At 38.0% G+C, this 14,621-nt stretch overlaps 1 protein-coding gene and 1 long non-coding RNA gene across 2 annotated transcripts; one reads left to right on the top strand and one right to left on the bottom strand.

Moving 5' to 3' along the window:
* Window positions 1-193: 193 nt before the first annotated feature.
* On the top strand, window positions 194-9,897 carry LOC116377227 (phosphatidylinositol 4-kinase beta-like; the record flags this gene model as incomplete). The annotated part of the gene is made up of 8 exons (XM_031838814.1): window positions 194-312; window positions 871-975; window positions 2,177-2,300; window positions 3,024-3,137; window positions 3,257-3,408; window positions 3,487-3,619; window positions 3,703-3,823; window positions 4,609-9,897. Coding segments are annotated over 8 exons (1,050 nt in total), but the record flags the coding sequence as incomplete, so codon positions are not given.
* Window positions 9,898-10,923: 1,026 nt separating this feature from the next.
* On the bottom strand, window positions 10,924-14,615 carry LOC116377226 (uncharacterized). The gene is made up of 2 exons (XR_004212179.1): window positions 14,343-14,615; window positions 10,924-12,896 (listed from the first exon to the last, which is right to left on the bottom strand). It is a non-coding gene; the product is annotated as an uncharacterized LOC116377226 (long non-coding RNA).
* Window positions 14,616-14,621: the final 6 nt, after the last annotated feature.

Here is a 14,621-nt window from a genome sequence, read left to right as displayed (position 1 = left end):
CTGGCAACTCAGCGTAAATGAACGACATGAAAATATGAATATAACACATTTCCATGACTTTTCCAAAACTTTTGGGATTATATTTTTTTCAAGCACTTTTCCAGGCCTGGAAATAACCATTTTTAAATTCCATGACTTTTCCAGGTTTTCCATGACTGTACGAACCCTGATTTAATAATGGTGTGTGTGTGTGTGTGTGTTACAGGTGGGGACTCATACCAGCAGCTCTGATAACATCAGTCAGTTTTCAGTCGACAGCATCACAAGTCTGGAGAGCAAAGAGCCGGTTTTCATCGCCGCCGGAGACATCAGGTAAATGTATATTTATATATCACACACATACTGCAACACTTCTGATCAAAAGTATTATTGGTTTTATATCATAACTACAAACAAGTTTAACTAAACTCAAGACTAAAACTCTAAAATTAGCAGGTGGAGGACGTACTTTACTTAAATAGAAGTAGTACTGCTTTAGTGTAGAAATATCATTGAAGTGAAAATGGTATCGGCATCAAAATATAGTTCAAAGAAGAACCAAAAGTAAAGTTTCTCATGAAGCAGAATAATGATTATTAATATTGATGACTTTATATTCTGCTGGTAGTTTAATCTATAATGATATTATATTATGTTTTAATTATCTGAATCTGTAAAGCGAGTCATCAGATAAACGTAATGCAGTAAAAAGTACAATATTTACTTTGTAGAAGTATATAGTAACATAGAAATACTCAAGTGAAGTAAAAGTACCTGAAAAATTGTACTTTAGTACAGTAGTTGAGTAAATGTATCAAGTTAGTTTTTCACTATAATTTCCACCATCCACCTTGTTGTTCTGTCGGTTCTCCGTCGGTTTGGGTTCTGCAGACGTCGTCTGTCGGAGAACCTCGCTCACACGCCAACGACGTTCCGCAGAGATCCCGAAGACCCGTCAGCTGTGGCCCTCAAGGAACCCTGGGAGGAGAAAGTCAGGTGAGTCCAGAAGAACCGCACCACTGGTAACTCATATAAATATACATAAATACACACACGTGGACAGAATAGTTGGTTCCCTTCCGTTAAAGAAAGAAAAACCCACAATGGTCACTGAAATAACTTGAAACTGACAAAAGTAATAATAAATAAAAGCTGCAAGCAGCGATGTGCGGGCCCTCGCACCTTCCTGTGTCTCGCGGGAGTTTAACGTATTTTTCCCGCTGGACTGTATGATGTAGTGCAAATATTCCACCAGCTCCTGTATCCACTATGTGGTGCTAGCTAACGCGCACAAACATGCATTGTGTTGGTCTACATCAAGTATAGACCACATCATGTAAATGTCATATAAATCGGATTCAGTTTGTCACATAACGCTGTCTTCCTGTTGCCAGTAGGTGGCGCTATGACTTTGAGTGTAAATTGGCTTGTAGAAATCCTCAGGCCATGACTGTTATCAAGTATGGCAAGTTTGGGATATATTTGAGCAAGTCCAGTGGAGTTACATCAGCTTGTTGTTTAATGGTGAATCACCTACAATGGCCGCCACGTCACGGCTACGCCATTCTATCAAACGTAAAGCTTTGAGTAACTTTTAATCACAAAGGTCTTTAGATTGTAATGACCAACTTTGAAGTGGATCTGACAAAGTCCCTTGGAGGAGTTCGTTAAAGTGAGCGAGCGGTGAACAGCTGTTTGTGTGGCGTCTCTTCCGTCTCTTCCTGTTTCCTTCACCTACATTCCCCTGGGTCCTAAGTCCCTCCTTGTACAGCTTCTTATCACCCTCTATGTACCAACGTACATTTATAACAAATACCACACATATTACGGTAATCAGCGTTGCATCATTCCCAAGAAGACTCATGGCTGTACTAGCTCAAAAGGGTGCTTCTACTCACTACTGAGCAAAGGGTCTGAATACTTATGACCATGTGATATTTCAGTTTTTCTTTTTTAATAAATTTGCAAAAATTTCTACATTTCTGTTTTTTTTCTGTCAAGATGGGGTGCTGAGTGTACATTAATGACAAATAAAATGAACTTTTTGATTTTAGCAAATGGCTGCAATGAAACAAAGAGTGAAAAAATTAAAGGGGTCTGAATACTTTCCGTACCCACTGTACATATATATATCTATCTCTCTGTCTCTATCTGTCATAAATGTATGTATGTATGTATAAACATGTGTTTCCTGCAGGAGGATCAGAGAAGGTTCTCCGTACGGTCACCTGCTGAACTGGCGGCTGCTGTCCGTCATCGTGAAGTGTGGAGACGACCTGAGACAAGAGCTGCTGGCCTATCAGGTCCTCCGACAGCTGCAGGTACCGACTCACCTGTAGTAGTAGTAGTACTGCAACTTCAGGATCACACAGTACCAGGAAGTATTTCCTCTGGAAGATGAAGGATTTGTCCTGTAGCTTTTATCTGACTTCTGTTCCACTATATGAAATATTATGTCGTATTATTGTGTAATTTAAGTCAAAGCTGTTTTAAGTTTGCAGTAAATGAAACGGAGTATTTGTACTTTTACTGTGAAGTTACTGCATTCTGGCTTTTTGTTGGTTCTGTAGGAATATTCATTTTAATGAAGTGACATTTGACTTATATTCAGTTTATTTATTAAATAAGACGATAAACTCCTGCTTAAGGGAGCTAGCTTAGCATAAGGTTAGCCGGCTAAACAGATCTCAGTATCTGTTATCTCATTATTTGACTCATGTGATTTGTTGGTTGCGTTACATTTAAATCTTCTTAAATGTAGTACATCTTTAAATGTTATGTATATTAATATTAATGTACTCGGACAGAAAGAAACTTCAAATGATAATCAAACGAGCTGTATCTGCAGTTTTTAGGTATTTTGTGGATACAATGATTATTTTGTATTCTATATATTTTAGTATAAAAACATAACATTTAAGCACAACAACCTTTAATCACAGTTCCTGTTTTTGTAGCGATCATGTAGATTATGTGTCGATCGTGTGTCGATCGCGCGTCGATTATGTATAGATCAGCTGATCGGTGACCTCGTTGTGTTTCAGTCCATCTGGCAGCAGGAGAGAGTTCCTCTGTGGATCAAACCGTACAAGATCCTGGTGATGTCATCAGACAGCGGGATGATCGAACCAGTGCTGAACGCCGTGTCTCTGCACCAGGTAACAAGTACAAGTACTCGGAGTACTTCAGTATCAATGTGAGGTACTTGTACTGTACTTGAGTCTTTATGCTCCTCTGCATTTACTAATCCTAAGCGTCGCTTGGTTTCCTCCTTCAGGTGCGTAAACAGAGTCAGCTGTCGCTGCTCGACTACTTCCTGCAGGAACACGGCAGCTTCACCACCGAAGCTTTCCTCACCGCGCAGAGGAACTTCGTCCAGAGCTGCGCCGGATACAGTCTCATCTGTTACCTGCTGCAGGTGAAAGACAGGTGAGACACACACAGTCTTTGTGCTAAGCTAGGCTAACAGTCCTGTAGCTCTCTCTTACATCTCACTGATGTGTGCAGACATAACGGGAACATCCTGCTGGACTCTGAAGGTCACATCATCCACATCGACTTCGGCTTCATCCTCTCAAGTTCTCCTCGTAACCTCGGCTTCGAGACGTCTGCCTTCAAACTCACCTCAGAGTTTGTGGATGTGAGTAAATGTGACGTCTTCTCAGTGTTGTCGGGGGTCTGATGATGGTGATGATGAAGATGATGATGATGGTCATGTTTCAGGTGATGGGCGGTCTGGACGGCGACATGTTTATCTACTACAAGATGTTGATGCTTCAGGGTCTCATCGCTGCCAGGAAACACATGGAGAAGGTTCTTCAGATGGTGGAGATCATGCAGCAAGGTGACAGACGGACGATACTCATTGTAGTATATAATAAAATACTATACTGTCACTTTTTTATTGTTTTATTTGATTTAAATCGACATCTATCACTGCCTTAATTGGCTTTTTGGCTTTTGCTACATTTACCCGGCAAGGTTTCATAAAATAAACACAGAAGATATATTTCTAATAGTTTATTGATAACAAATAATCAGTCTTCAGCCGATCAGTGTAGCAACATCGAGCAGAAAGGTTTCCAAGCAGCATAGTGAAGAGCATGCTTATAGATTGGAGTGATGAGTCACGTTCACACTGCTCTCTGCTGGTCCGGGCTGTTTGACTCTGGACAGCGTTCTCAATCACTCACAGGGCTTCTCTGGTGCACCCAACGTGAGGAGAAACCAAGTTCTCATCATGCTTTGATTACATTATAACAGCTAAAGAGCATGTCGAAAAAAGTCACAGTATAGCATGTCCTTGTTGTCCTCCTGACCTCCTTGTCGTCCTCCTGACCTCCTTGTCGTCCTCCTGACCTCCTTGTCGTCCTCCTGACCACCTTGTCTTCCTCCTGACCTCCATCTCCGCCTCCTGACCTCCTTGTCCTCCGCCTCCTGACCTCCTTGTCCTCCGCCTCCTGACCTCCTTGTCCTCCGCCTCCTGACCTCCTTGTCTTCCTCCTGACCTCCTTGTCTTCCTCCTGACCTCCTTGTCTTCCTCCTGACCTCCATCTCCGCCTCCTGACCTCCTTGTCCTCCGCCTCCTGACCTCCTTGTCCTCCTCCTGACCTCCTTGTCCTCCTCCAGGTTCCCACCTCCCCTGCTTCCACGGCTCCAGCACCATCCGTGGTCTGAAGGAGCGTTTCCACATGTCTCTGACGGAAGAGCAGCTGCAGGTGCTGGTGGAGCAGCTGGTGGACGGATCCATGAGGTCCATCACCACCAAACTCTACGACTCCTTCCAGTACGTCACCAACGGCATCATGTGACCAACGGCGTCATGTGACCAACGGCGTCACGTGACCAACGGCGTCACGTGACCAACGGCGTCACGTGACCAACGGCGTCACGTGACCAACGGCGTCACGTGACCACCGGCGTCACGTGACCACCGGCGTCACGTGACCACCGGCGTCACGTGACCAACGGCTGACGCTGATGTTTGAACTTTGGTCTCTGAAGCTTCTTCCAGTTTGTTTTGAATTTGATGAGACGATCAGCTGATCTCTGATGTGTTGTGTGTGACGTTCATGGGCAGCTGGGAAAGTACAGCGTCTGGGACTTTTCCAGGTCGTTCTTTTTTCCTGTGAAGAAACGTAAGACAGAAACACTAAACAGACGTTTGGTTCATCCTGAGACGCATTAAATAAATCTTCTGTTAGATTCTCCTCGACGTTATTGTGAACCAGCTCAGCTGTCCTTCAGATCATAACTTCATCATTGATGAATTCATTTCTCCAGTTAAACTTTGAAAGGTACAGTTTCACATTTGTGAAAGTTTATTTGGATTTTCAGCTGCTGATCAAACAAAAGAAATCCTAAAATTGAAGTAAATTCTGTTCATTTTCACAAGAAAATGAGCAGAAAAGCTCATAAAAACTAGAATACGCTGCTTCTCTCAGTTAAAAGCATTTTAAAAATGCCAGAAACCGGAGAACTCATCCCATAATTACACGGTAACGGTCTGAAAACATTTACTGCTAGTGAAAATCAATAGTTATCTTATCCTCTGAAAAGCATCTATACCACTAAATTTATATCTTAAAATTCCAATAAATGTGATTTAAGTTTGACAGCAGCTTGAATATTTCAATAAAAAAAACGACGTACGATGGAGAAGAAAACAGAAGGAAATCCGTTTGACAGTCGGTTCCATCGTGAACTTGGTGTTTTCTTTGAGAGTTCCTCTTCCCGTAGAATTCCTTGATGTTTTTCACCAGACATTCATCACAACTGTCTCCGAAGACATTTGAGTTTATCTTTAAAGCTAATTCCTGCAAAAGACTCGAAGGAAGGGAAATATTTAGAATATAGTTTCCTTGTTGATCGTCTCAGCGCCACCTAGAGGCCAAACGTTAGATTTCTCCAATAGAAGTTCATGACGAGAAACCAACGGACTGAATCCCCCGTTAGCGTCAGCTGTACTTTAAGCATGCTAAGTATTAGCACGTCAACTTGCTAACTGTGAGCGTGCATGCTAACGTTGGTGTGCTAAATGCTAACACTCATTTCTCCGGGCTGCATGTAGGCAACAACTTATTGTACCTTTTTAAGAACACTTATACAAACCTGAATCATTTAAATTTTTTTTTACGATGGATCGGCTAATTAGCTCGTTTGATGTCGTTGAGGCAGATTTGTTGGCTCACTTTAACACTACTTGCTAAACGTCCGCGTGATGATAAAAGCAGCTAACGTAGCGTTAGCATGCCGTCAACATTTTGGAATCCAAAAACATAACTTTTTTTTGTATGAGAATGATGTTTTTTGTCAAAAGCAATGTGGTTTGAATTTATCTGCATTGTTTTCATGTGAAGTTGAGATTTAATGGACCTGTTTCTATCTTGAAAAGACTTATTGTGCAGCCTTCTTACATTTTATGATATTTTAAGACTTTTAAAATCAGGATTATAATTTTCACGAAACTTTTCCAGCGTGACGGGTGTCTGGTGAAAAAGCAAAAAAAAATATTGTCAACTCATCAGTTTATTTAATCGGCATGTTTTTTCTCTGAATAATTTGAACTTCCTTTATTTTGTGTATGTGTGTAGATTCAGTTTAAGAAAAGGTCCGAGTTGAATTTCAGAAGAAACCTTTGCTTGATTTTGTTGAGTTTCAGTTCACGACAACAAACAAACTCTCCAGCGTTGAATCAAAGGATCTTAAAGTTGCAGTTGAATATACAAAGACCGATATTCAGTTGCAAGTATTTGAGCAGAGTGAAGAATTGGGACATTTTTATTTTTATTTTTACATGGACGCACACACTCGACACTACTCGACTGATTTCTCTTAAATTAAAATGGCTCCTTTGCAACAGATTTATGCAAGAAGACGTTCCAGTAACTGGATATCTGTTTAACTCTGAGCTGAATGACTGATATCTGCATATTTAATGATCTCCTCCCCGATTGGCCCTTGAGAGATACATTCCTGTCATTAACTCCGGCCATTCAGGAGAAGCGGCTGATTGAGAGCTTGAGACTCTAAATGTTCTATTTTTCTTCATGAGCTCAGTTTCCTGAATATGTGAATGTTTTTTTTAAATATAAGTCGACTAAAACTTTTTTTTTCTCAGTATTGACGAGGAAATGTTGTCTTGTTTGTACTTTAAACACTTATGATGTTGTGACTAATGTTGGTAACACTTTCAACGGCTTTATCCCAGTTCATTACACCTGTGTACGAACATATTGTTTTTACATAACAATACTGAGGTTTTTTTTCCTTCGAGAAGTGAGATTTTTTGTGTACTTGAAATTGCTCTTTAGATTAAAAATGTACGTTTTAGAGGATTCAAGACATTAGCTAGTGCTACCTTAACTGTTAGATTAGTTAGCAACAAGCTACCTGGTCGTTCCTTTACTGTAATTACAACTTCAGCTACAAACGTATAAGACGTAAAAGAACAGAAGCTAGTTAGCTAGCCAGCAGGTTAATTAGCGAGACAATTACTCCACTTTTATAACTACAATTCTATTAAAATTAGCCAAAATGACCAAAAACGACTAAAAAAAAAACCTTTGTTACAGCTTGTTAGCAATAAGTCGCATAAACTTCGTTTTCTACAATCTGCTCGCATCTGCACGAAAATAAAAATAATGTATAGTATTACATTAGACTGGAAAAATAACAGAAAAACATACTTGGCTAGCAATAATTTAACTGAGTCATTGTCATGCTAATGGTTAATGAACAGCCTCGTGGATTTGATTAAAACAACTTTTTTACTGAAAGTTTAATGCTACCTACTAACTAGCTAGCTAACTGTTGTATAAGAGCAGTGACTTTTGTACTATTTACAGTCTTTAGCAGCAACGATAAAATATATTATTCTAACATCATTCATCAGTATTCTCAGACTGTTCTTGTTAGCCATTAGCTTGACAATGACTTAGCTAAAATCATCGCAAGCTTGATTTTTTTCCTCCACAATCTAATGTAATGTCTCTTCTTCTGCCAGGATAATAATTATGATCTATGTTTTATAAGTTATTCGAAGAGCTGAGGCTTGTAGCTAACAAGCACAAGAGTGGAGATGAGCATTGACAAGCTAGCTAGCTAGCTAGCTAGTTAGTGACAAACCTGATCACTAACGAGCTAGCTTCGGAATAAAAATCAAGGTTGTGCCATTTACTGTTATATCTTATTTTAACTATACTTTCAGATTTTATGCATTTGATTTCAGTTTGACTTTATATTTTCTACGAACAAAAGGAACAACCAGTTAGCGTTCACGCATTTAAAAAAATACTAAACCATACAATTGTAAAGATTTCATAAAAGCTTCTCGCTGGGATAAAGCCGGTATTTGGTGTTTTCGTCAACATCTGTAAACTTGTTTTTGTGTGTTTTGACCACTAATGAAGGAGAAGCACAGATCTGTTATTGTAAAAGCAGCATCATGTTACCGTCTGCTACCCGTTAGCCTGCTAACCGTTAGCCCACTGCTCTTATACAACAGTTAGCCCGCTACTTTATACGCCGCTGCGCTTGACAAAGATGCAGCTAAAGTTTACCAAATAAGTAAGTTAAATAGCAAATACTGTTTCTTGTTCTTGTCATTTGTGGATATGTACGTATGTAAATGAGTTCGTTCTCCTGTGAGAAAAGAAATAGATGCCTTGAGATGTACAGAAGGTACAAACTCTTATCAATGCAACCGGAGGAACAAAGAGGTTATAAAGTGCTTTTATATCAGACGTTTGACCTTCAGGGACGAGTTTTTAGACATTAAAACATCTTCCTCTCCAGACGGGAATCATGTTTATTTATATTTCCAAGTTAATTAAAGTCACGTTTGATAAGAAACATTTATGATAGCTAAATAGATTTTTTTTAAATTCAAAGTGCAGAAGTATCTCCAGATGTTTCGTCTCTTATTTCTTTGTTTAAATAAAAAGGCGGGAGAAATCTGGAGAGGAAAAGCTTTTTGTTTGTTGAAACTTGTCCCTGCTACTAAAAACCTTTCATTGCCTTCTTCCTTCTTCATCAGCTTCGAACACGTTCAACAATTTCTATGTGAGAAAGTCTTAAAGTGCATTTATCCTGAATGAAAATGTGTTTTCTGTCTTTTGTGAACGATTCCTGTTTTTAACTTTAGTTAGTAGAAAATATTTAACACAATCCATTAAAGCAGCAGGAGGCTCCATGTTGTCTTAAAGGAGAAACGATGCTAACGATGAGACAAACTGAAGAAAAAACAACCGACATGAAAACATTTTGAAGTTCAGTGTGATTTCTAAAGTTGTAGTAATGGTCTCATAATAAATACATTTAATTAAATCACCTTAAACTAGATTAAATGTAATTGTGTTAAATTGTACGACTGGTCTCTCGTTTTGGTAAATCTGGTAAAAACAAGACATTTGCTCATAATTATGAGACATTTTCAATTAATTGAAATCGTAATTTGATGGTAAAAATCTTTTTAATTATGAAATTATAATTATTTTAGTCAGAATTACGTCAGACAGGTTTTTAAAAGTAATACATTTTCATTTCATAATAAGATTAAATATTTGTCTTAAGATAAAGTTCTGGTTATTACATGTTTTTCCTCATAATTATGAGAAACGTTTTGTGATTACGAGATATTTTAAATAATTCACACAAAGATATTTGACTTGAATATAAAACGTATTTATGTAATTGTTATATTTTCTTATTATTCTGAGACACAAATCTTTTAATTATGAGATCGTCATAGTCAGGACAGAGTTTTTGGGGTCATTTTGAGGAATAAGTCTTATTTTTTGGTAATAATAAAAGTAATAAAATTCACTTCCTGCTAACAGAAAACCAGAACAAAGTTTTCAACCAAATGTTTTTTCTTTAAATATGTTTCATAAATAAAGAGGAACAAGTTTCACTTAACTGTTGTCTCCGTCTCCTCCTCTTCCTCCTCTTCCTCCTCTTCCTCCTCCGGTCAAATCTTTCAGCTCAAGTTGTTTGTTTTGCTGAAGTTTTAAGAAGTCAAGTGTTCGTACTAAACTGCATGAAACTCATTCAATAAACATGAAACATGGTTCTCACAAATACAAGTATTTATATATATATAAATACTTTTATTATATATCTTTCTGTTCTTTAAGCTAAATCTTAACATTTCTCACAATTTTCTGTCATTTTACAGTTAAAATATTGAAACATGCCGATCACAGTTTCTCTAGTTCAGTGATTTTCAACCGCTGACTTTGGAGTGGCCTAGTCAAAGTCCCGACCTGAATCCGATTGAGATGCTGTGGCATGACCTTAAAAAGCCGGTTCATGCTCGAAAACCCTCCAATGTGGCTGAATTACAACAATTCTGCAAAGATGAGTGGGCCAAAATTCCTCTACAGCGCTGTAAAAGACTCATTGCCAGTTATCGCAAACGCTTGATTGCAGTTGTTGCTGCTAAGGGTGGCCCAACCAGTTATTAGGTTTAGGGGGCAATCACTTTTTCACACAGGGCCATGTAGGTTTGGATTTTTTTTCCCCTTAATAATAAAAACCTTCATTTAAAAACTGCATTTTGTTTACTTGTGTTATCTTTGTCTAATATTTAAATTTGTTTGATGATCTGAAACATTTAAGTGTGACAAACATGCAAAAAAATAAGAAATCAGAAAGGGGGCAAACACTTTTTCACACAACTGTATGTGTGTGTGTGTGTTTTATATTATACTGAATATTATGTGATATATTATTATATGATATATATTACTAATACTTTCATAGATTATTACTTGCACTAATACTTTTGTACATCTTAAGAAATCAGCTTGAAGTAATAAATAACATCAATAATATATAAAACGTTTTTTTTTGTTTGAAATTATGTTATAAATGTGCGATAATCTCCTGATGATGTCATTTGAACTTGAGTAAACAACAACAAACAAACGATCGACAGCAGACTGAGTTGGATTTTGTTTTTACTGATAATTCGACATCATGACAAATTAAATACAAGCTTCAACAGACGCGTTTTAAAAACACCGGACGACAACAGGAAGTACCGGCGACGCCCCCGAAAACACAGAGTGATGCATGATGGGAAAGTTTTAATGATTAGAGAAAAAAACAACACTTTTATTATTCAGTTTAAGAGGTCTCACCAGGTCTCCTGAGGACTCCTCAGGTCTCACGAGCACAGGTACAACGTGGTCTCAGTCCAACATGTGCTTTCAGGTCACTTTGTCTGGTTTCACTCCTCAGTTTTGTTCCCGCAGCAGGTTTTAAAAAGTACAGAAGCCCAGAAGAGTCCATCGTAAATGTAACTCGCTGAATAATTAGTTTAAATTATAAGGTTTACATTGTTTTAGGTTTAAGTCATAAATATGAGCGAAGACGAATGTGAATGAAATCAACATTATTTGACTTAGTAACTCAAAATATTGATTCAGGACAAAACTATGACGTGAGTACATTTAGACTTTTTAAAGGCACTCGGTCAACATGTTGCACTTTATATTTCATATTTAAGACTTAATATGAGTCAACATGTTGACTCGGGACAAGACTATAAAACTTGTAAGTATTTTCATGTTTAACATTTCCTCTCTTATTTTCCTGACATCTTCGGGCTTCCATACAAGATGAAGATAATGATAACAACAATCTCTGCAGTGAACAGAAGGATCGAACCTGAGAGACGAGTCGTAATCAGACGTTAATTTATTTTTAAATGTATATCTTGGGATTTTGTTATTAAATATTAATGTTTTTATTAAACTGTTTTGGTGAAGAAGGAAAAACACTTGGCGTAATTAAACCTTTTAATTCATTTAGAATTACATGTAACTACATCAAAGTGAAGTTCTCTTTGCTGTTTGTTTCTCTTATTCTACAAGTCTGTAAATAAACTGAGTTTTGTGTAGTTTAAATACCAATAACCAATAAATCTGATCACATGTTTTAAACACAACAGCTTGAAATCAGATGAGGATTAAATGTAAAACAAATAAAAATAAAAACCTGCTGGAAAACAGAAATGAGTATAAAGCTGAACAGACTCACGTCTGTGTATCTAACGGTTTAAAGTTCGGTAAATATTCGGACATTTAGAAGTGAAACAGGAAGGAGAACTCTTCTGCTGAAACTCGTCACAAGAAGATAAAGATTCAGTTAACGGATTCTTCACCGGGTTCCCTCCTTATGGACAAGATATCGCTCTCTGAGAACGATGCCACTAACAGCTGTAATAACAGAGAACAGCTTCCTTTATAGATCAGTTATAACACCTATATATATATACATATTTGTGTATATAACAGCTTTAATAACAGAACTTCCTTTAAAGATCAGTTATAACACACTATTATTATTATTATTATTAATCATCCTTCAGTCGTTTTAACCGTTTAGATCAATTGGACATTTTATAATATGTATGAATGACTTCATTAACCTTTAAACCTGCAGGATTGATATCTAATTATCTTATTAATGACTAAAGTGACAGGACTTGCCCTCAGTGAGGACGCTCAAACAAACAGCTCGTAGTTTTATTGTTTCAGCTCTAAACTTGTTATCGACGGTTTACAGCCGATCCGTTAAGCTTCAGTGAATCATTTATTGGCCATTAATAAAGCTGTTAGAACTTATTAACCCTTCATTAGACAGTTTACTCCAGACTCCTCTTTCATTCATCACATCTCTACAAACATTAGAATCACGTCTAAAACCAACTGTTCAACAACAAAGCACTGGGGTTTGGCATCGAGCTGAGTGTGTGTGTGTGACCTCCTCCCTCGTGGAGTTTGGTTGGTTGATCATAGATGATGATGATGATGATGATGATGATGATGATGAAGAGTTTATAGGACGACACAGTCTGAGTCCTTCTCTCTCCTCCTGGCTCCGCCCTGCTGTGACCCCTGACCTCTGACCTGGAAACACAGTGACATCATCATCATCACCATCACACAGAAGAGCCTCAAGAATACTGTGTGGTATTTGTACATATTAGTACTTATTAGTATATATTAGTGGTGTAACCCTCACAGTTCGGCACACTTGTGAACCAAAAGTATGTTTTTTACAGTGTAACCATCACAGTGTGTAATAAAGTGTTGCTGCTGCTGTTCCTCTTCAAGTAACAACTTGAAGCCACAACAACAACAACAACAACAACAACAACAACAACAACAAGGTATCACCGCAGCATTGAAGAAAGCGTGTGTGCAGAATGAGACCGGGCTGAAGCTGTCACAGCATCTATTGAGCTCGTTATTGCTGAGACACGAGGACACGAGGACACGAGGACACGAGGACATTCTCCGGTGTGGAAAACAAAGGATTTCTAAATGTGGTTAAAGTGCTCGAGTGTCCTCTCACGCACCACTTCAGGGTGAAGCTGGTTCCTCTGAGCAGTGCAGTTCAGTGTAAACAGTGGAAGCTAGCTCACTGGCTGTTTCTTTCTTTCAGTATTGATCAAAGGACGAGGATATCAACAGACCTCATGTTGCACTTAAACTTAACAGAAGTGAGGATTCTTCAATGTTTTATTTTTATTTCAAATTGGACATCTTCGATATTTTAGTTTGAATGCGAGACTATAGCCCAAAGTTCTTTTCTTTAAGTGTTCTTGAAGTTCTTTAATTAATAAATGGAAAGCAAAGTTATATTTGACTCCTCCCCTTTTCTTAGTTGATCCGAAAAATGATCCGAACCGTGAAGTTTGTGATCCGCTGCACCCCTAATATATATTACTACATACTAGTACTTATTGGTACATATTGGTGCATACTAGTACATATTAGTGCATACTAGTACTTATTAGTGCATACTAGTGCTTATTAGTACATATTAGTGCATACTAGTACTTATTAGTGCATACTAGTACTTATGAGTACATATTAGTGCATACTAGTACTTATTAGTGCATACAAGTACTTATTAGTACATATTAGTGCATACTAGTACTTATTAGTGCATACAAGTACTTATTAGTACATATTAGTGCATACTAGTACTTATTAGTACATATTAGTGCATACTAGTACTTATTAGTGCATACAAGTACTTATTAGTACTTATTAGTGCATACTAGTACTTATTAGTACATATTAGTGCATACTAGTACTTATTAGTGCATACAAGTACTTATTAGTACATATTAGTGCATACAAGTACTTATTAGTACATATTAGTGCATACTAGTACTTATTAGTGCATACAAGTACTTATTAGTACTTATTAGTGCATACTAGTGCTTATTAGTACATATTAGTGCATACTAGTACTTATGAGTACATATTAGTGCATACTAGTACTTATTAGTGCATACTAGTGCATACGAGTACATACTAGTACTCTACCCAGTGTAGTCGTACTTGTTGTGCTGCCTGCAGTGATCCCGGTTGTTGTTGTTGTTGTGGTTGTGGTTGTGGTTGTAGTTGTTGGAGTTGCTGCTGTTGCTGGTATTCCTCCTGTTGGAGCTGTCGGGCCAACTCCAGGTCACTGAGGGGCCCCGGGGCCCCGCCCTGCTGCTGCTGCAGGGACACCGCCACCAGGTAGTCCTAAGACCAACAAAGAAGACCAGTCACCACCAGGTAGTCCTAAGCTCAACAAAGAAGACCAGTCACCACCAGGTAGTCCTGAGACCAACAAAG

The sequence above is a fragment of the Anarrhichthys ocellatus genome, unplaced genomic scaffold (genome assembly GCF_004355925.1).
Source record: "Anarrhichthys ocellatus isolate YVR2014 unplaced genomic scaffold, GSC_Weel_1.0 scaffold1042, whole genome shotgun sequence".
NCBI classification, from domain to species: Eukaryota; Metazoa; Chordata; class Actinopteri; order Perciformes; family Anarhichadidae; genus Anarrhichthys; species Anarrhichthys ocellatus.
Note: the sequence above shows the minus strand (reverse complement) of the source record. Positions and strands in the feature narration are given on the sequence as shown.